Source organism: Lynx canadensis, chromosome D2, assembly GCF_007474595.2.
Source record: "Lynx canadensis isolate LIC74 chromosome D2, mLynCan4.pri.v2, whole genome shotgun sequence".
Lineage (NCBI taxonomy): Eukaryota > Metazoa > Chordata > Mammalia > Carnivora > Felidae > Lynx > Lynx canadensis.
Window position 1 is genome coordinate 71,434,043 of NC_044313.2, and position 22,895 is coordinate 71,456,937.

Sequence of the window (22,895 nt, forward strand, 5' to 3'; positions counted from 1 at the left end):
ATATCAAATCTATGCCTCATTTTTTTCTCCTTCAGTAGCAAAAGAAAAAAAAAAATTCACCCATAACTTCTCTCCCTTAGTCACCAAATTCTGCTATCACAAATGACTCGTCTGTCACCTCTTTCTCCTCTAAACTGACCCTGACCAATTTCAGGCCATCATTCTCCCTCATCTGAACCAGTGAGAAAGCCTCCCAATAGACTGCTGTGAATTCAATTTATTAGTAGAATCCATCCTTTGTATTTGTATTGCTATATTTCTAAACACTGCTATGATCACACTTATTCGTTCAAAACAACTTGTACAGACTACAGTTCGAATTCCTTACTCTGTCATTCAAGGCTCCCCGTGTTATCAGCCTTGGTTCCAATCTGGCTGGCTAATTTACTGAGGTTAGAAGTACCTCTCCTTGAAAACCTGGGACAGTTACAAGATCTTTCCCCTTCCCCCAACTCTGTGTGTGTGTGTGTGTGTGTGTATTTGCTTTTAAATGGAATCATTAACATCAATTTCACACATGGTCATTGCTCAAATGGAAATGTGATCACAGCCCCTTTGCGTTTCAGTGCTACCAGAATTCACCCAAACAGAGGCTCCCAGGCCACTTCAGAGCAGTGTCATCATCTTTGGGGTGGATCAGCAGCCAGAGAAGGCCGACCTTGGAAAGTACACTGGCTTTCATTAGCCCTGGGGTCTGGAAAGGGAGTCCTGATTTACTCTCAATTTTCCTCATATAGACTTGACCCCGCTTCAAAATTGCATGAGATGTGCAGGGATAAAAACGTGACCAAAACAACAACAAAACATAAGTCCGGTGTTTTGCTGTTTTTGTTGTTGTTGTTGTTGTTGTTGTTGTTGTTGTTGTTGTTGCCATCATGTGATCATGCCTCGGGATTATAGGCAACTGTGTAAACACAAGCCTGGAAAGGAAAATACATTGAGCGGCGAAAATTCGCACAGCAGCTCTAGCCTTAGGCCAGCCGGGGCGCCCCCTTAAGTCTCGCGAGAGAGTAGAGACAGGCGCTGTGGTCTCCCGGTCTCTCGCGAGAACCAAGCTTCAGCGTCTCCAGGGGCAACAGCAATGGCGGTCCCCTCGTCCGAGCGGCTTTTCTCGCTGGAGCTGCTCGTCGATTGGGTGCGTCTTGAAGCCGGGCTGCCGCCGCCGCCGCCGCCGCCGCCGCCGCGGCCCGTGGTCGAGGAGGAGGAGGAGCAAGAGGAGGACGAGGAGGAGGGGGAGGCGTCGCCACCACGGCCGTCCCGCGACCTGTGCCCCGCAGTGGCCTTCCGCCTGCTGGACTTCCCCACCCTGCTGGTTTACCCTCCTGATGGCCCAGGCGCCCCAGCCCCGGAACCCCGGCCTGGCCTGGTCAGCTTCGGTCGCGGCAAGTCCTGTCTCTTCCGCCTGCACCCCGTTACCCTGCACCGCCTGCTCCTTCGGACACCGCTTTACACCTTGCTGCTGCAGCTGCCCCCTGGGCGCCCGACTCCTGCCCCGCGACTCCTGGGTGCCTGTAGCATCTCGCTGGCCGCCGCCGCCCACAAGGTCCTGGGACAGGCCGCCTCCGGCTGCTCCCAGGGTCATCGAGGAAGTTTCCCTCTGCATAACCAAGTCGGGGAGCGGATTGGGGACATTGCCCTGGGCTACCGCTTCACTGATTTGGGAAGCAGCTTGTTGGGCCATCTTGAGCGGCCAGTCGCTACCGCAGGAGGTGGGGTGGAGCGTGTAGAGGTCAGTTCCCAGACCCCACAGGAAACACAGCAGCCAGACTCAGAGCCAAGACCAAGAGATGCTGATAAGTCCCTTGTGAGTTTAAAAATCCCAAAGGCACGGAAGGATTTGAAGGAAATAGCTTTCCATAGTAAGACCAACTGTAGTAACACCGTTTCTGTGGAGCATGGCAAAACCAGCTCTGTTTGTTCAAATTCTAGTGGGATGAGAAGCGTTAGCCCCCCATGTCAGGGAGTCACAGAGTTGGACATTGAAGCCAACATATTTTGCCCTCCTCCTCTGTATTACACTCATTTGACCCAAGAAAAGATGCCTCCTGTACAGGGTACAATCACCATTAAACCTCAAATAAATGCCCCTGAGGAATTGGATGGTATTTCTCTGGAGGGAAATCACGTAACTGTCCCAGCACATACTGATTCTCTGAAACATGCTGATTCTGGGACACATGAGAGTCCTCCAAAGCTCATAAATCCTCCGCATGTTCAGGATAAAGGAGCCAGTGATCAAACTGCATATCACGGGCAAACTGAACAAAGTAGAATTAACACAATAAGGCAGCTGCCTTTGTTAAACGCTTTGTTGGTTGAGTTGTCCTTGTTATATAACCAACCTGTGGCAAGCCCCCCTCAAATACATCCTCACTTAGCCTGGTTATATAGAACTGAGGGTAAGAAGTCACCAGAGTCGTCTGCCAAATGCACATGTAAATCTGAATCTAAGAAGGGTAAGCTTTCTGTGGGGGAAAATGACAAGTCAGTGAATCTTCAGTATAAAAAGAACCAAGGTGAAAATCTCAAAAAAGAGAAATATTTTGAAAAGAACAGTGGAAACCCTCCCAAAAGAGTTCCAAGGGGGAGGCTGCTTTATGGTTTAACAAATACACTTAAACTACGTTTAAAGCAAACAAACCCTGATATGTTGTTAGTGCATGAAAAAAGAGAACAGTATAGAAAAATGCAAGCACAGATGTTGGGTGCAAAACTCAGATTTCCATCATCCAAAGTTAAAGTATTCAGCTTTGCAGAACAACCTCAGAAGCCACATCAACTGCCTAAAGATAGGTGTTCGAAATCAGATGCATCTTTTGCTGAGAACAGTGATACCTCAAAGCAAATCACTGGTGGTTTTGATGATCCTAGCACAGGTAAAGAAACTAAGCTGAAATGTGCAACTGAAAAAACAGAGTGTGGTGAACATAGAACAAATAATGGTTTATTGGAAGAAATTATACGTCCTTCAGATTCCATTGTCCCAGAAAGGTTTACTCATGCAAGTATTTTGGAAGGAGAAATGGAAAGGAAAATCCAAAGTCCGTGTCTCTTCCAACAGGTTGCAGTTGCTGACAGAATTGCAGTAGATAAAGAAATAGAGGATAAGCAGGTCAAAGTCACCGATGATGACATTCTTACTGATGATATGAGTGAAAAACCAAGTGGGAGTAGTTGCTATGAAAGCATCTCAGAACTAAAGTATTCAGATGACTTCACCAGTCCTTGCTTTTCCGAAGATTTCTATACCACCGAGGATACTAGCAGAATTTTACAAGCTTGTGATGGCCATTTAGCAGCAGAAAATCCAAAACATAATCAATACACAGGTAAGTCTAGTGAAACAAGACTGTCCATAAGAAAAAACAGCAGCGAAAAGAGTTCTATTCTTAGCCCACCTTTTTCAGCTGGCTCACCAGTACGCTCACATAAAGGATCTCATATTTCAAGGATTCCAGATAAAAGTTTGGAGGAAGATTCTAGTATCTCTACCAGTGATTTGTCTGTATCACATTGGACTGAGGAAAAAGGAAACCAGGTAGATCGAAACAGTGTGCATAATTCTAAAGTTACTAAACTTAAAACAAAAATCGGTTGCAAGTCTTCAGAAAAAAGCCAGTCACCTCGGACATCTCAAGTGAGTTCTTATCTGCCATCTAATTTATCAGAACTAGAACTTAATGTCCTGGATAGCAGCACACCAGATCACTTTGAAGAAGATGGTGACGTTGGTTCACTAAATATTTCCAAGCAATGCAAAGATATTTGCGAATTAGTGATAAATAAACTTCCAGGATATACAATGTGAAAATATGTGCTTTTAAAAGACATTTCATTTTTTAGAACCTATGTGTACTGTTAGTGAAACAATTTTTAATAATTCTGTACATTATTTTAGTACATAATTTGTGTGAATAATTCTTTTTAAGAATGATAAATGTTATTTTGATGTCTAGATGGTTTCTATTTAACCATATTAATCATGAAATCACCTTACAATCTAGGTAAGATTTAAGTTGTTTAATCTTGTAAGAATAAAAGTATCTTTCTAAACTATCTCTCAAAGTATTCATCTGAAGGTATCAGTCATCCTAAAGCCAACTTCAGGTACACCATTAAAAAAAAGACTAGTTAAAAAGGATATAATTTTAATAGGAATAAGTTTTAATGAGAATAAGTCACTTAACAAATATAGAAGAACTTACTGTGTGAGATGAAGAAAAGTACAAAAATATTTAAGATATACCCCTGCAGGTAGAGTGTACTGTTTTATGTAGATATGAATTCTTTAGGGAAATCTTGGATACATACACATCCCATATCCCCAGTAGGTGAAGTCCTTTTTATATACTATCATAGTGCTTGCTTGCTTATTTATTTATTTATTTATTTATTTATTTATTTATTTATACATTTATTTATTTTTGATAGAGAGAGACAGAGCACAAGTGGGGGAGGGACAGAGAGAGAAGGAGACACAGAATCCGAAGCAGGCTCCAGGCTCTAGCTGTCAGCACAGAGCCCGACGCAGGGCTCGAAATCACAGACCGCGAGATCATGACCTGAGCCGAAGTTGGATGCTTAACCGACTGAGCCACCCAGGTGCCCTTCTTTTATTTATTTTTTTCACACGTTTTGTGTGATTACTTGATCGATGTTTGTCTTCTGTTAGGCTTAAGTTTAGTGATGGAAGAGGTCATATATGTCTTGCCCACCGGTATAGTATGGTCTTAGAATCCAGCACAGTCTGGCTTGTGGTTGGGGTGTGATAAAAGCATGTGTTGAACAAATTAATGAAAGCCATGCATTTCAAAGAATATATTGGGAGAGGATCAAATTAAGCAGTCAAAACGAGCAGAAATCCTAAGAATAAGCTGCAGAAAATCCTTATTGGAAACACGGTTATTGACTATGTTTTTGTTTGCTGTGTATAAGCAACCTGCAGGTGTTTTCTGAAGTATTTGGAGAAGGGAGCTCAGAAAGGTGTCTTCCAGTTTCTTATTTGGAAATTCAGTTTATTGTTGTCATTTCAGGTTGTTCCAAAGTTATTTTTAAAGTATAAAAGGTTGTTTTTATGAAGTCTACTGATTGTTTCTTCTTTTGGTTTTATACTTAGACCTTATTCTGTGTTCAAGTATTTATTTATATATTTTTCTATCTGTGTTATATTTTAACTTCCACATTTTTTAACATATCTGATATTTTTGGATGTATGAAGCAAGGCCCTAATTTTTCTTCCTTTATAAGTAATTAAATATGTAAGCATTATCTTTTGAATGATCATAATAGATAGAATTTTAAAAGACAGAGATTGAGGGTGTTATATTTTGAGAAGCAATATGAATAAAAGAAATATGGGAATGAGTATAATGTATTCATGGGACTGTGAGAATATCTTGATTAGAAGGGTAGATTCATGGGGCACCTGGGTGGCTCAGTCAGTTGAACGTCCAACTCTGGATGGTGGCCCAGGTCATGATTTTTTACAGTTGGTGAGATTGAGCCATGCATCAGGCTCTGTGCTGACTGCATGAGCCTTCTTGGATTCTCTCTCCCTCCCTTTTCTGCCCCTCCCCCATACGTGTGTGTGTCCATGCGCGCATGCACGTTCTCTCTCAAAATAGATAAACTTTAAAAAAAAGAATGGTAGCTTCGTGCTACAGAGTGGTAGAAAGGAACTTTGTCGAGTAAGAAAAGTCCCAGTTCTAGGGAGCTTCAGATGCCATGGGTATAATACAGTCCTAAGCAATAGAAACAATAGAGTATTTTAATTTATAAATGAGCATCAATAAGTAGTCCTGACATTTTGAATATTATAAATCATGGAAATAATTCCTTGGAGGTACAGAATTTTTAACAGTAAAAGTTTTGAAATACGAAATGGCTTATGGCTATGATCGTAATTTTTCAGTTAATATAAAGCATCCAGTATATCAAAATAATGCAGGGTACTGTAGCTAGATATCAATTTGGTGTGTAAATTGTTAGCATTTTTTCATGACAATGGAAGAGACAAAAATATAAGCAACAATGCCAGAATCATTAGAGAAATGATTCCTTAAAAACTGACTGGTTTATTTGATTACTAGTAAGTCATTGCCTATGATGAGAATAGATGAGGAAAATGATTAGTTCAACATGTGTCTGAAGTACAACAAAGACTAAAGAATTAATGTACTTTAAATTACAAAACTGAGTAGCTGAATAAGATTCTCTTTGAGTTACTCCATATTTATTTCTCAACTTGTGGTGTTAGTTTTTATAACTTCTAGTAAAAAAAAATACTTGTTTTCATGCATTTAGTACTTCCTGTTTGCAACTTATTTTCAGGTTCTACTTCATGTTTTAGTTCTACAACCTATAAACTTATATTTTTAAGGGTATCATAATAGATACTACGCCTGAAGCATTCTTTATCCCTAAATTACTTAAATCATTGAAACATGAAATAGTATTTCAGGCTCATAAATAAGGGAGATGTGTCATTTAATTGTTTGTAAAACTGAACTACTGCAATCCAGCTTTTCTGAATAAACTGCTGTGGGCATAGCCAAATGGGAGAGGATCTAAGAAGCAGTGAGCCATTGAAATGTTAGGACCTATCTCGGTGTAGTATTAATACATTAATACTCGTGGCTTAGCAGGCAGCTGTCAGGGACAAGTCCTTTGAACTGTTACCATAAGCAGATTCAAAGAGCCTTGTGCAGATGCGTACAATATGTTGGTTTTTCCTCCAGTCGTATGCATACTGTTGATATCTTCAGATACAAAGAACAATGACACTGAACTTTCTGTCATGGACTTCTGGCTTTCTGTTGAGAGCCACCCCATCACATCCCAATTATTTTTTATTTTTCTGTCTGTAAAAGCAGGACATTTGCTATGGAATTGTATTTGGGAACCAGACTTTTATTCGCTGTGAACATATCGTTAAAGATCATAAGTTAAGCAAATGTTTAATTACCACACTGTTGTTGGTAAGACAAAGAAATTTCATAACAAAGAAAGCAACATAGAAATAAGATAAGCAATACTTAACATCTGTCTAGATATAAAGTGTCCTTGGGCCTAGAGCTATAGCCATCCTTTGGGCTACTTATGTTTTAATTGGATTAAGATATCTGGAGTTGTACGGGATAATGATTTATGACCCAATGGATCCTTCTTATTTTTAACCTGAAACAATGCAAAGAAAACGTACTTGGTCAAGGATCAAGGCATTTTTACTATTTCTCTCCAGAGATTAACCTGTCATGCCAGGAAATAACATTTCAGGATGAGCATGATTCGGTTGGAATGCCAAGCCATGGTAATATAATTATTTCCTTATTTTTCAAATACTTCTTCTGTGTTACAATAATAATACATATAAATTCTAGAAAATTTAGAAAATTCAGGTAAGGGTCTTTGCTGCAAAATTGTATATTCAGGGAAAGTTACGGGCCTTTTCTTCCAAAATCCCAGTGAAATCACAGATGTAAAAATAAGAATGATCTCATAGCACTATGCCCAGAAGAAAAAGGTAGTGGACAAGACAGCTTGAGGATTTTCTGGAAGATACAGAGCAGGTGGGCTTAGGCTGATGAAAATGGATTGGAAACCTACTGTTCAGCATAGTCCGATGAGGGAGCTGCTGGAGAAATGAGAAGGCAGTGTGTTTTCTAAAGAGCCTCAAATATACTGAAAGCTCAGTCAGCGGGGCTTAGGAATAGAAACAGGTTATGGGGCAACTTGGGGGCAGAAACAGAACTCTGAGTATAATGTGAGAAGCTGGAGCTGAGCTAAAGGTTATCTTCTAGAAAAGCTGCAAAGAGAAAAACTAGTATTTTTGCTTTTGACGCCAAAATATTTTTAAAATGTCTTTCAGTTTTACTGGGGAGATCACAAACCCTGGTGGCAAATTAAAGTGATATAATCCTGGCCTTTGGAGACAGATGAATGGTAATTTGCATTCTCGGTCATATTAATGTTTGGAGATTATTTCTTCGTTATAGGGTTGGTTTGAAGATTGAATCAGATCTGTCTAGCATATTCGACAGTGAATGTTCATGAGTGTTGGAGGGGAGTAAAGTTAGAATTATAGAGAATGTACCATGGTATCTGTATTTCTGCCTTAGGAGGCTATAGATTTTTATTTTTATTTTTTATAATGTTTATTTTGAGAAAGAGAGCGAGCGAGCAAGTGGGGGAGGGGCAGAGAGAGGGAGACAGAATCCCACTTAGGCTCCACGCTGTCAGTGCAGAGCCCCAAGACAGAGCTCGAACTCACAAACCGCGAGATCATGACCTGAGCTGAAACCAAGAGTCAGAGGCTTAACCAGCTGAGCCACCCAGGCGCCCCTAGATTTTCAATTAAAATCTCAGGAAATCAACACTTCCCTCCAAAAGGTTTAAACGCATTTTCCATGGCATAGCAAGACAAAGAAGCCCATGGAGACAAAGCAGCACGAAGGCTTCTCAGAATATTAAGCAGCGGGGCCTTGTGCAGAGGACTGGGGGGCGGGTGGTAGGAGAAGGGGATGCAAAACTTCCCATTCATTGAGAAAGGGAACTCTGCGCCAGGGCATAAGAAGGAAAAAGTTTTTGAAAATAGTAAGAAAACAAACCCAGGTGGCCCTGACTACAGGAGTTTGCTTTAAACAAAATCTTAAAAAAATTCTTTTTTACATTTTTTTGTCTGGATATCTTCAGTCTTTCCACAGTAGGTGCACAAAAATATTTGCCCTTTTAAATGCCCTGGCAATGGGGATGGAGTGAGTGGGGAAGGAGCTGTCAATTGTTTGTCAAAAAGGAGCCAGAAGCTTTGAGAATGAGTTGGGAAGAGATGAGGACTTAGCTTTAGGACCACATATTGTAGCTGAACAGGAGAACCCTTGGCAACAGGAATCCAAAGGTTTAGGTTTTAATAAAGAATATTTGTTTTGTTCAGAAATAGGCCAGGACAGGAGATTAGACAAGCTTCTGAGTAATAGTAGGACAAGTTAACACCTGAGGTTGTATATTGGAAAGAAAGAACGTGGAATGGCACAGGCCTATGAGTCAGTAGATGAGTTAGTTACTGTAGGATCAGAAACCTATGCTTGTAAGCTTGACCACATAGAATATTATACGTTTTGTTCTTTTATTTTTTGTTTTCTTCTTAGTTCTAACATAGTTCTTTTTGAAGGAGCTTTTAGTTGAGCTGTAAGAACACTAGGAAATGGATTGGGTTGTGGCTCATAATTGAGCTGAAATCCTAATGGACAAGCAGTATACCCCCAGGGTCTACGTATTGAAAGACAGAAGACATAGGGGCCCTTAGACAGCTCCTCCTTTCTACCCACAGATTTCTCCTTTAGCTATCTATTCTCTCCCAGAAACCTTGGAGAGTTTTTCTTTTTGTTTTATTAAGGGAAACTGTTCGATTTCAGACCTTACACCCAGCAACTGCCTGGAGGAGTAGTGTGTTTCATAACTTGTGATTTTGGTGTCAATCCTGCAGAGTGAATTGGGACTGAATTCTGGACTCAGGATGACATAAAAAATTATGGATTGCTTTAGGTATGGAGGAACGTATTGTCAGAAGATTTGGTCTGAAAATGATTGCTTGCGTAGCCACAATTCTTGAGAATATTTCCAAGATCTTTGGGACAGCATTTGTTAACGTGAGGAAAAAGAGGTTTCTAATCTTCTGAAAAGAAGGTCTGAAGTATGAACATTGGCTTCCTGTTAGCAAAGTACTCTGTATCTCGACATTTTCTGTATTTTCTGTATTTCAAGTATGTAAGAGGGCAGAACTTCTATTTTCAGATGGAACGTCCTTCTGTTCTACTGCTCCTTTTCTGAAATATATGATTTCTTGGTACTCTCTTCCTATTTCTCTGATCACAGCGGGAGTTCATACTGTAAATCTCTAAGAACCAGTGTTAGAAGTAGAATTTTACTAAAACGATGGTCTAGCTTTTCACTGGAACTTAGGTTTGGTTTAAAAAAAAATTTTTTTTTGTTATGTGGTCTCCATTGTCATTAATTTAAGAGTAATACTTCCTGACGCTGAACAGCACTTTAAGCTGATGAAGCGCTTCCAGGATCTCACGTCATCTTCAGAAGAACCTTATGAGCTAAGCATTAATATAGATCAGGAAGCTCAGGTTGTTTTCCATACTCATAGCCATTCTCATTTCCATAGAAAAACTGGAAAGCTCTTGGTATAAATATTAGGCAATTGATGTTTTCATTACTTATGTCATTTCCAGAGTCGGAGTGGATAGCAATAGTCTATAAATAGGTAAAATTTTAATTTTGAACTTTATAAAACTGTGCTGTACTTCAGCCCTATTATTTTATCTTCTAACTCAGTTGTTTTTACTAAACCAGATGTATGCTTTCCTGCATCAGCAAGGAGGTAGGTACCCATCCGTATGCTGAGAATATGATTGCACTCCCAAGGAACCCAGGTGTGGTATTAAAAATAAAAAAGCAGCTGAAATTGTTAGACAATCATTGTCAGAAAAGAAAACTTCACAGGAATTTGGAACTGGAAGAGATTGTACAAATCACTTAATTTAGCTCCTTCATATTACAAATAAAGAACATGACCCCCCAAAATGGAGTTTTCTGGTCTCTCTCCCATTACTACAAGATTATTTCCATTAGAAAATGACACTTCATGTGTCAAAATGTGTGTCTGGCAGACATTCTATAACATTTATATTGAAAATACTAACCAAAAAATTAACTCATTCAGAGATGTGGGGATTCATCTTCTGTGTCACAGGAAAGGCATGTATGTTTAGGACTAGAGGCAGACAGACCTGTTAGAGTCCGGGCTCTTCGGCTCACCTTCTATTACTTTAGGCAGGTGCCTCCAGGACTCCATTTTCACATTGATAAAGTGGAGAAATCAATAGTATTTATCTCATAAGATTATAAGGATTAAATGAGGAAATATTTCAGTTAAGTGATTAGCATATTCCTTGATACTTATGAAGATATATTGGCAATCATTATTTCTCAAAATCTGACAATATGCGGGCTTTTTCCAGACTGGTCAGCTTATTGGTAACACCAAGCTTTATATGTCTCCTCAAACCAAAATTGTCTCATCCATGCTCTGAAGCACCCACATTCCACCTGCTTACTTTTCCATGTTCTTGAACACACAGCTTCAGTTTGCAGCTTGATACCAGGAAAAGTGCGTCTCCTTGGAAAACATTTTTTAATCGCCCCAAATTTTGCCTTTTACATTAGCTCCCAGAAAGCCCAGATACGAGTTTTTTTTTTTTTTTTAGTAACTACTTGTTAACAGCTACTGATATAGTTATCTCTTATTTATTTACTTATTTTGGCTTATTTCTAGTCTCTTTCTCTCTCTTCCTCCTTTCCTTTCTCCCCTTTTCCCCACCCTCTCCTTCTCCCTCTCCATCTCTCCCTTTACGTTTATGTCTGTTTTATACAAAATTTTACGGAAGTACAATATTCATACATGTAAGTGCACAAATGGGAGAGTATGTCTCTGTGAATTTCCCAAAGTAACATTTTCATGTAACAGCATCCAGGTCAAGAAATAAAACATTACCACAACCCTGTCAACCTCACTGGACCCCCCTTCCAGCTCTTATCTCCCCTCACCCAGTCATCACAAAGGGGAATGCTATCCTAAACTCCAACACCTAGATTAGTTCCACAGGGCCATATACCATGTGTCTGGTTTCCTTCGCTCAACCTTCTGTTTGTAATTTGCCCACATCATGGCATAGAGTTGTAGTTTACGTCTCATTGTTTTATGGTTTTTCATTGTGCAAATACATCCCAATTTATACATGCCACTATTGATTTACCTTTGGGTTATATCTAGTATTTTGGTATTAGGAATCATGCTGTTAGCATAGGTGTTTATTTTCAACTACACATACACATTTCTATTGGTAATAATGGAATTGTGGGACATACGGTAGCCCCACGTTGAACTTTAGTAGGTTCTTCCAAACAGTTTAACAAAGCGGTTGTACCAATAGCTTACATATTTTTGTTGTTGTTGTAAACTGTCGCAGTTTACTTTTTGGAAATAGAAAGGATCCAGATACCACTCATCATGGTGAAAGTACAGCAGTAGTGACATCATCCATCATGACTTTCTTAAGAATGTTCACTAGCTTGTATTAGTACAGGCTAGGTCTAGGTCGGAGGTACATTCAAGGAGAGGATATCTGAGGGTGGGACACAATAATATCAGTAATCCTGACTCATGGGCACCACTGCTTTTACCAGAAACTGGATGACTGGCACATGAGCCTTTCAAACTAACAGAAGATCACGAACCCACTGGCCTCCTGAATGTAACTGCTAACCTGCATGTCAGTTCAATGCATACTTCCCTCTCCTTGATGTACTTGGCCATTGAAACCCCACTTTCTTTTCCATGCCCCATTATCAGGCTCTTAAACGAGAGGTGAGGAACCCAATTAAGTTATAGAAAAGAAGGGTGAACCATGACAGCAGTAATGGCAACACGAGGTATGGCTCAATGGAAGTAGTCGAGGTCAGAAGAGCTATCCTGTGAAACTGTACAGCCTTAAGCAACTTCTGTAACACAATTACCTTGTACTCAAGGCCCCACACCTCAGAAGGACCCTGCACTTGCTTCAAGGTTCTGTTCCCACTGTCTTCAAATTCTAAATCATTTTATCTTTGAATTTGTGTTTTGTAAACACACAAATTCAAGTCTCATGGGAGACTGGAGCATGTGCTTGAGTAGAACATATGTGCAAAACAGACATATTTATCATTCTCTGCTGCCCTGTTTCATACAGTGTTCATGATATCCATGAACACAGAATTCCGATGGACTCATAGTGGTGAGAGTTCAATGAAACTCAAAGCAGCACCAGGTCCGTATGTTGCATCTATACTGCGTAGGTAGAGGTGCTGATAGTCCCAAGAGGTCAGGTCTTCTGTTCAAACAAGAACTTGCTTCAAACACAGAAAGAAGGTGGCGGTGTTCTAAGAAGTATGAGTGACCGACGGAGCCCATCATATCCTTTCTTACTCATGTTACTTGCCGTTTTAGCCAACCAATTATATTGAAAATCAGGACATAGAGAAAGACAGAGCACCCCCAAGTTCCTTATCTTTTAGTTATTCCTTATTCATCAGGAAGCCAGCAGCAGAGGGTGTTGGTGGAATATGCATGTATCAAGAAGTGAGCAGAACAGTTGAGTTAGTATGGTTTGGGGCAGCATTTCCATTGTCCATGTACACAGAAACTTATAAAATACCAATTGTGTAATTTTGATGATTCCACATACAAGTAAATGTTCTTCTAGTAGTACTTAAAACTGGCATTGCATAATATAAAGACGAACAGTGAAATTTATGTTAACCATTTAAATTAATTTTTCTTGGAAAAACATTTAATGGTGTGATAGGCAGAATTCTAAGATGACCCCCAGTGACCTGTGCCCTTGTATAATCCCCCCTGCCGCCTTGTGTGTACATAGGGCCTGTACTTTGCTTTTAACAGAATATGGTGGAGGCAAAAGGGTTTGATAGATGTAAGTAAAGCCCCTAATTAGTTTTAAGTTAATAAAAGGGAGGCCATCCTAGGTGAGTCACACCTAATCAGGTGAACCCTTTAAAAGAGAGTTTAGAGGTGAGAAGCTCTGTCTCCTGCTGGCCTAGAAGAAACAAGTGCCATGAATTCTATACCTGAAGAGACTTGTGTTCTTCCAACAACAGTGTGAGCTTGAAAGAGAACATCAGATGAGATCCCAGCCCCACCCAGCGCTGAGATTAAAGCCTATGAGACCCTGGACAGAGGACTCAGCTAAACATTCCTGGAGTCCTAACCCACAAATAATATTGTAAATTGTTAAGTTTGTGGTAATTAGTTATGCAGCAATAGAAAATTAATACAAATCACCTGTAAAAAAAAACATGACAAATTGGAGAGAAACCCTGGAAGAAAGGAAAAAGCTCTATACTTTAGTCACTTTATTCCTGTATTTTGAACAATGAGTCCTGCATTTTATACTTTTCACTGAGCCCCCCCAAATTCTATAGCTGGCCCTGGCTGTTACTCCAAGCTGGTAGAAAGCAATCCAATTCCTGATAGGCTTTCCGCTGCATTATCCAAGTGCACGTAGTATTTGGCACAACCATTTTGGACATGATTCGTGTGTACCATACTTGAGAATACCGTGTTGAAGGCTACACATTTCCTCTGTAGAATCTGAACATTATCTTTTAAATTTTAATTTTACAGTCTGAACTAAAATACCTACATTTCACACTAATGACAAATTTGGCTTCTAGAACTTTTCTACGGATTTACTCCTAGCAACTCCTTAGAGGTAGAATCAATGTAATTCTGCATACAGTATTTTCAGTGCCTAACATAAAATTACTGAACAATACATAGCCATTTGTGAGTGGCTTCTATTCTTATCAGCTATAATGATTTCCACAGATTTTTTTTAAAAGACTGAAGTCTCTCCACAATGCTTCTTTAGTACCAACTGCAACCATTTACAGGACTATTTCCTCAAAATGGTTTGTTTTGATGCTCTAGTCGTTCTGTACAGAGCGAGGATCACAAGGACAGGGTCTTAGTTTCTCATTTACTTTGGGGTCTTCAGGGTCCTTTCCTGTTAGAGAACAGTCCCAATGTTCTCAGTAGAACGATAGTGAAGGACACTACCCTATCCTAAAGCATCAGCATTCCTAATAATTTCAAACATCTAAAGAGAAGGAGTCATGAGCTTGAGGCTCTTCTTCTCTGAAGCCTACTTGACCCCAGGACAAATTTACTTGCCTTCTCAGTCTCCATCAAATCACAAGAAGCATCTGATCCTTCAGGTCAGGTTTTTTTGTTTTTTGTTTTTTGTTTGTTTGCTTTTAAGACCAATTGATCTACATTCTACCTACATTTACAAAACTAAGAGGGATCTTTGTGATGTTGTGACAAGAGTCTAAGAACTTCCCTAAAGAGTTCTGTGTGTCCCGTTATGGAAAAATAGTTGGCAGCACTGGATAAATACAACTAACCTTAGCTGCCCCGGGCATCTTCTCCATATGTATGTGTTGAGACTGTCTTATTCAGTCTTGTTTTTCTTCCTTGTCCCTAGCAAAGAGCCTACTATAGTGCCCTTCATAAAGCATATGCTGAATGGATGTTGCAGAATTGAATAGAAACAATAATTAAATCTAGCAGCTATTCATAACTTAAAAATTAGGGTGGACTGTACGTTGCCTGCCTTACTTCTTATCTATGAGCTACTCTGCCATCCGGAGATTTGGGGGGGCTGGGGCACTGGGAATGATGACTCATCAAACTCACTCACCCAAGACTAAAACTGGTTGATTCCTTCAACCGATTCTTGAGGCTGATAATCTTGAGGTGCACCTGGGTGAAGAATAGAGACGAGCACAGACCAGGAAGATACCTCTTCCCATTCTCCATGTCAGCCCCTTCTCCGAGTTCACGCTAGAGATCCGTTATGCAAGCCAACTCCCCAGAAGCCTGGGTGCACTTTTGCAGCGGATGTTTTTCTGGCTGACAGCTCCTTCAGCATATGGCACCTCCTAGGAAGCACCAGAAGATTGAAATATTCTGATCTCCGTGCTTCGACTGCATTTCTTGAAATAGCTTGGTTATAAAACTCACAACAAATAAAACTTCCTTTAACACTCTCAGGGTGTTAGGAAGAGCTAGACTGTGGTGTGTATTTAGACCACTTTGTACCTGAATTTAAATTTTTAACATTCCCTTTATAGGCAACCAGTTCCATTGTGTGCATTTTAAAGAACAGGAGTGTAAATGAACGTGTTTGATCTCAAATCTGCAGACCCATCACTTGTTTTTATCATGTAATATTTTTAACATTCAGAAGAATAAATAATACAACGAAGTCCTGGGTATACATCAACCAGATTTAAGCCGGTGCTGCCCTTGTGCTGGGTGTGCAGTCTTTCCCCCTCTGACAGACCCTCCTTTCTTCTCCCTGTCTCATTCCCTTCCTCATGAGAAAAACATGCAGATACAACAGAAAGCCCCCTTGTGTCCTCTCCCCATTTCTTCGCCCCCTCCTTCCAGCAGGTGACTATTACTCTGGGGTTATTATGTTCCCTTCTGATTCCCACTGGGGGACATGTAGGTTGTTTCTGGATTTTTCTTCTTCCCGACAATGCTGCAATTAATATTCTTCTTGTCCTTCTGTGCACATGTGCTCAAATTTCCTTAGGATTTTGTACCTAGAATTGGAATTGCCAGGTTCAACAGTAATACACATTTTCAACACTGCCAAGTCTCTCTCCAGAGTAGTGGAACCAATTTGCTGTGCTACCCACAGCATGAGAATTCCTGTTTCTTCATATTCTACCACAAAGCTTGGTAAATATGAGACATTTTAATTTTTGCTCCTAAATTTAGCTACTCTGGCTTCACAATAAGTACTGTTACCTAGAAGGGCAAGCCCACTCCCTTCTTCGTCTTTTATATGGTCTCTGCCAGCAGTTCTCAGACATCTTTGTCCCAGGAACCCATCATGCTCTGAGAAATTATTGCGTGCTCCAAAGAACTTTGGTTTATGTGGATTCTTTCCATCCATATTTACTGTACTAGAAATGGAAAGTGAGACGTTTTTAAAATGTTTGGTTAGGAATTCATTTAAAAGCAACATTATTAGTAAAGCTACTGCATGTGAACACAGCTAATATTTTTTTTAATAAAAAATAAATAATTCTCCCAAACAAAAAGATCGTAAGAATGGCACTGTCTTTATGCTTTTGCAATCTCTTTGATGTCTGTCTTCATAGGAAGTAGCTGGATTCTCTTATCTGCTTTTGCATTCAGTCTATTGTGATGTTTATTACCTGCCAAGTAGCCTCTGGAAAACTCCACAGCACACCAGTGAGAGATTGAGAATGAAAAAGGCAAATAATGTTTCCGCATTTCTATGAAAATAGTTTTGACTTCATGGGCCACCCCCAACACCCAAGTTTCACCCTTTAAAAATTTTCTTCTTTTTCTTTGTGTGTGTGTGTGTGTGTGTGTGTGTGTGTGTGTGTATGTGTTTGATCTTTTTGTTTGTTTGTTTGTTTGTTTATTGAGAGAGAGAGAGAGAGAGAGAGAGAGAGAGAGAGAGAGAGAGAGATGGAGTATGAGTAGAGGAGGGGCAGAGAGAGAGGTAGACACAGAATCCAAAGCAGGCTCCAGACTCTGAGCTGTCAGCACAGAGCCCGACACAGGGCTCCAATTCACAAGCTGTGAGATCATGACCTGAACCCAGGTCGGATGCTTAACCAACTGACCCACTCAGGCACCCCTAAAAATGCTCTTCTAGGCTATCCTTGGTCCTTTTACGTATGAAATTTAGGACCAGTGTATGGAGCTCCACAAAATAGGCAGCAAATATTATTTACACTGCATGGAATTTACAGATTAATTTTCTAGAATTGACATATTTGTGATATTGGGTATCCATAAACACTGTACCTCCTTCTATAGCTGTAAGTCCTTTCCATGTCCTTCAATAATGCTTTAACATATTGTCTTCTCATATTTATACATTGTGTTTTAATTAATTTAATTAATTATACATTGTGTTTAATTCACTATCGTGAATGGGCCCTTTTAAATACATATTTTCAAATTGGTGTGCACCTGGGTGGCTCAGTTGGTTGAGTGTCCAACTTCAGTTCAGGTCACGATCTCACAGTTCATGGGTTCAAGCCCTGCGTCGGACTCTGTGCTGACAGCTCAGAGCCTGGAGCCTGCTTCCAATTGTGTGTCTCCCTCTCTCTCTGCCCTTTCCCCGCTCGCACTCTCTCTCTCTTTCTCTCTCTCTGAAAAATAAACAAACATTAAAAACAATCAAATTGGTTAGTTGCTGGTGTGTAATTGGAATCATGTTGATTTGTATACATTGATGTTGATTCCAGCAACCTTCCTAAACTCCTGTCTTTTTTTTTTTTATGACCCTTCTATAGGTTTTCTTTGTTCTTTTATGCAGACAATGACATTGGTCTAGTAATAACAGCAATTTTGAAGCTCTTATACCTCTTGGGGGGCTCAGGGGAAGATAGGGAGTATATTGTGTTGGCAAGGACCTCTCCTTGTCCAATATTTTTCAAGAACTGAGTTGAACTTCCAGGTGTTGAGATGGACAGTTAAAATAGGACAAAATCAGAGTAACAATCCAGTCACACTTCTAAGCAAGAATCTAAACAGGAAAGGCGCTGGCTCTACCAACGTTTGATTTTTCTTGGCAGAATGGCACCAGGTGAGGGTCAGATGTATCAACATAGCCAAAGAACCATTTCGTTTCAGTGGAAGCTCCTCCCCCACCAAAAGGCGCCTGCCGTGTGTGGACCCAGGATGGTCAGGGGCAGGGAGAAAAGGAAGGGCTAGGATAGTGCTGAATACCGAGTCAGGGTGGAGAAAATTATCTTCAGTTGCCACCTCCACACAAAGATAGCCTTGGCAGAGGCACCTGCCAAGAAAGACCTGGACAGAGCATCCTTGGAACAGAGGCATTTAGGGGAGGAATACAGATCTGAATAAAAGTACTGGGGTAGAGTGTGGAGCTGAGTCCTTGAAGACAGGTTCCTCCTTGCTGATTGTGCAGCAGGTGTGAGGTGGGGAGGGCAGCCTTCCCCCATGAGTCCTTCCACGTGAAGCCCTGGTCCATTGGCCCCTGGCCCACGTAATTGCCGATGGTGGGGCCTGAAAGGTCACACACAGGATCTGGGCCTAGAGCCAGATTCCTCAGTGTTCAATGAAGCAGTGATTATGAGCCTCCTTCTCCTGCTCCTGACTTTAGAAAGAATGTTCCAGTGTTTAGGTGCTTGGTAGATGCACTTTGGAAAGTAATACCTAGACTGTCATTACTGAATTTCATTTCTTAATCATAAATGCATCCTGAATTTTATCAAACACTTTTCTGTATCTATTGAGCTAACCATACGCTTTTTCTTTTCTAATCCGGTGGTGAACTAAAGAAGATTTTCCAATGTTGAATCATGCTTGCTTTCCTTTCTTGGTCTTGAGGCATTCTATAATATATATTGCTACGTTTCATTTGCTGATATTTTATTTATAAATTGCCCTTTCTCGTCCTGTCTTTATTTCTCATATCAAGATCATAACAGCCTAGAAAAACAAATCACGGAACTTTTCATTTCTGTTCCTCGGATTGGTTTGGACGAGATAGGGGTGGTCTGACCTTTAAGATTTGGGAAATCTTGCTTGCAAAACGATTTGGGCCTGCTGTTCCTTTGTGGTAGAATTTGTTGCGTAGATTGTGTTGGGGAGCTAGTTTTATATGATTAGAAATGCCAAATGGATTGTTGTTGCCTACGGTTTTAAAAATTTAGTTTACTACTGCCATAAAATGTGTACACCCGACTAAAGCTTATAATACAGTTTTGAAAAGTAACAAAGGCGTTGAGGGTTGTGTTACTCTCACTGACTGCACTACGACATATTTCTGTGTTCATCTTACTGACTTCTCAGTTGTACCGGACACGGCTGCCCTCTTACTCCTCCTCCTCTCTCGGTTCCTCAATGTCACGTTCTTTTGGTTTTCCTTCTGGACTCTCAGAACCAACCTTTCCTTTTCTTCTCCTCTGAATATGCACACTGGATTCTCCAGGTCTCACCCCTGCCCTTTCTTTCAATCCCACCTTAACTTCCTGTCTACAGTATCTCATCTCTCCAGTTGCTTCCGAAACCACCTCGATGGTGACGATGTCGCAGTTTGAGTCTCCAGCACAAATGTCTCTTCTGAGTTCCAGTCTCAGAAGAATGTCCCACGCTTAACACGTACAAAATGTGACTTTGATTCCCACTTCCCAAAACAGTCCCCGCATTAGTTTTCAATGTGGTACCTTTGATATTGACTCTACCTTTCCCCACCCTACTCTGCCACCTCTCTGGGTACAGCAACGGACAAGCTATGGATTCTGGTTTGTTTTAGGTTTGTTGGTGGAGCCACTGGCAGAGATTGGAGGGCAGGGGTGCAGGGAAGTTGGGGTACTCAGCAACCTGAGTCCCTTCCTGCCAGCCTTTGGCAGTTTGGGTAGAGACTGTATTCCAGTACGGAAAAGATCACGGTTTCCGTGGGACCCTCTTCTATAGCTGTAGCTCTGACTCCATCTTCTCTGAGTTCCAGGAGCTGACTACCCCCTTGCTCTTTCCAGGCCCAGGGATCACCTGGGGTCCTTCACCATCCCTTGTCAGGCTCCCTGAACTCTGCTACATCTTCAGCAATCATTCCTCCGTAAAATGTTTCCAAGTTGCCCTGTTTGAGGGGACCATTTATTTCCTGCCAAGACTCTGTCTGGTATGAACTTCCCAGCCGCAGGGCATCAGCACCACCTCTCTGGTGGCTCAAGGCAGAAAACCCCCCTTCTCGTCTCCTTCCGCCTCCAACTCATTGTCCATCCGGTTGTGGCTACTTCCTCCTTCCGTCTTGAAATTAACCATGTCTCTGCTTGCCGTGGCTAAGTGGTAGCTTCTTTGTTCGTATTCCCATTTTTGCCTCTTTCAGTTTATTTACTGTGTGACAGTAAATCGTCATTTTAAAATTGCCCTTTAGGGGCGCCTGGCTGGCGCAGTCGGTTAAGCATCCGACTTCAGCCAGGTCACGATCTCACGGTCCGTGAGTTCGAGCCCCGTGTCGGGCTCTGGGCTGATGGCTCGGAGCCTGGAGCCTGTTTCCGATTCTGTGTCTCCCTCTCTCTCTGCCCCTCGCCCATTCATGCTCTGTCTCTCTCTGTCCCAAAAATAAATAAACGTTGAAAAAAAAAATTAAAAAAAAAAATAAAATTGCCCTTTAAAACTAAAAGCCAGAGGCACTTATCGGTTAAGTGTACATGAAGCACTGCATCAGGCTCTGTGCTGACAGCTCAGAGCCTGGAGCTTGCTTCGGATTCTGTGTCTCCCTCTCTCTCTCTCTCTCTCTCTCTGACCCTCCTCCGCACACGCTCTGTCTCTCTTTCTCTCTCTCTCAAAAACAGACATTAAACAAATGAAATAAATAAATAAATAAAAATAAAAGCCAGATCATTTTTCTTCACTTCTTAAAACTCATTAAAATTCTTAAAACTCTACAGTTTGTGTAAAATCCAAATTCTTTATTATAGTCCTATCAGACACCGTATGATTGGATCTCGGCTGACTTCCCCAAGGTCATCTCATGCCTTCCTCCAACTTGCCCTTTGATACCCAAGGCACACTGTCCTCCCTGTTCCTTAAACATGGTGAACTCATTCATACCTCAGGACCTCTGCTCATGCTTTTCCCTTTATTGGGAACTCTTTTTTTTTTTTTTTTAATTTTTTTTTTTCAACGTTTATTTATTTTTGGGACAGAGCAAGACAGAGCATGAACGGGGGAGGGGCAGAGAGAGAGGGAGACACAGAATCGGAAACAGGCTCCAGGCTCTGAGCCATCAGCCCAGAGCCCGACGCGGGGCTCGAACTCACGGGCCGCGAGATCGTGACCTGGCTGAAGTCGGACGCTTAACCGACTGCGCCACCCAGGCGCCCCAACTAGGGTATGAACTTTTTGATGACACAAGCTTTTGTTCACCACTATATACTCAGCTTTAAATACAACTCCTTGTATTCTGGCACACAACTGTATTCAATAAATATTTGTCCAGTGCATGGACACTTAAATATTCAAATGGGAAAAAAAATAAGTAGTGTTTTCTGAAGAGGTTCATAACAAACGGCAATGGAAACTGAAGAGATAATTTGCTTATCGAGAGACAGAGAGAGAGGGAGAGAGAGAGATCATATGCATACATTCTCCTCCCCACACCAGAGAATGATCAACAGTTAGATGTTCTTAGCCTGTTGAGGATCCTGAAAAACCACTTAGCTGTAGAGAAAAATTCAATTACACAATGGAGATTAAATTTTCAGACCTTGGGAATAATTACAAAGATGTTTTCCATTATATACGCTCTAGAAAAAAGAAAGAAACACATGAAACCCAATGGAAAAGCATTTCAATGTTAATCAAATTATTACCTTTATTGCAATCACAGGAAAATTATTTCAAGCCTCAGATCTTTGGTCTAAATCCTTATTACTAATCACTTAATAATGTGGTTAAGAACTTCAGAATCCAAAGAACCCTGTATAGGGCAAGAACATTTTAAACCATCATGCTATTGGTAGAGTCTTGAAATGAAGGGATGACGTCTGGCTAATTATCCAAACACAGAACACCAATGTTTCCTCCTCTGAGATGCGTTTGGTATTTGTATGACTAACTTACCATTTAGGATAGATAGTCTTTCATTGCAATTATTTTTTTATGTATCTGTGGTTTATTCCTGACTTTATGTGATAAATTTTGTGGCTAGGGATATGTTTTAAACTTCTTTTCATTGTCTAAATAATCTTCTAGAGGGCTGTAGTGAACATCTATTAATCTTGCTACCCTGAATTCGTTCCCTCTTCTTTGGATACAATGTTTACTTTCCTCTGGGGAAACCCTTCCACCTCTGCCCTGGAGCAATGTGATTTCACCCCACTGCTCATTTAAAACAACAAGCACATTTCCTCTCCCAGGCAACAGTAATTGGTTGGGCACATGATTCCACATAAGGAAATATTTTAAAACTGTTCTGGGAGAAACACTCTCCTTTTCCCACTGGGTCTTAATGATGAAGCATATTGGAAGCCATCTTGGAAGCAATCGCTCGAGAGAGACTGCCTGGATATGGAGCCAACACTCAGAAATGGAAGTGGGGAAACTCAGCCCTGGTCACGTTTGACTCCTGGGTCGTACATCTGAAAAGAGTTAATTTTTGAACGCTTATGTTACAGCAAGTAAGTTCTCTTTAAAAAAATAGAATTTATTTATTCTATTCTCTTAAAAAAAAAAATAGACTTTGGGATTG

At 40.8% G+C, this 22,895-nt stretch overlaps 1 protein-coding gene across 1 annotated transcript; it reads left to right on the top strand.

The window, feature by feature from the left end:
• The first annotated feature begins 1,081 nt into the window (after window positions 1-1,081).
• On the top strand, window positions 1,082-4,056 carry MAP10 (microtubule associated protein 10). The gene has a single exon (XM_030335285.2). It carries the CDS (start codon window positions 1,082-1,084, stop codon window positions 3,806-3,808), a length of 2,727 nt encoding a protein of 908 aa, XP_030191145.1. The 3' UTR covers window positions 3,809-4,056.
• Window positions 4,057-22,895: the final 18,839 nt, after the last annotated feature.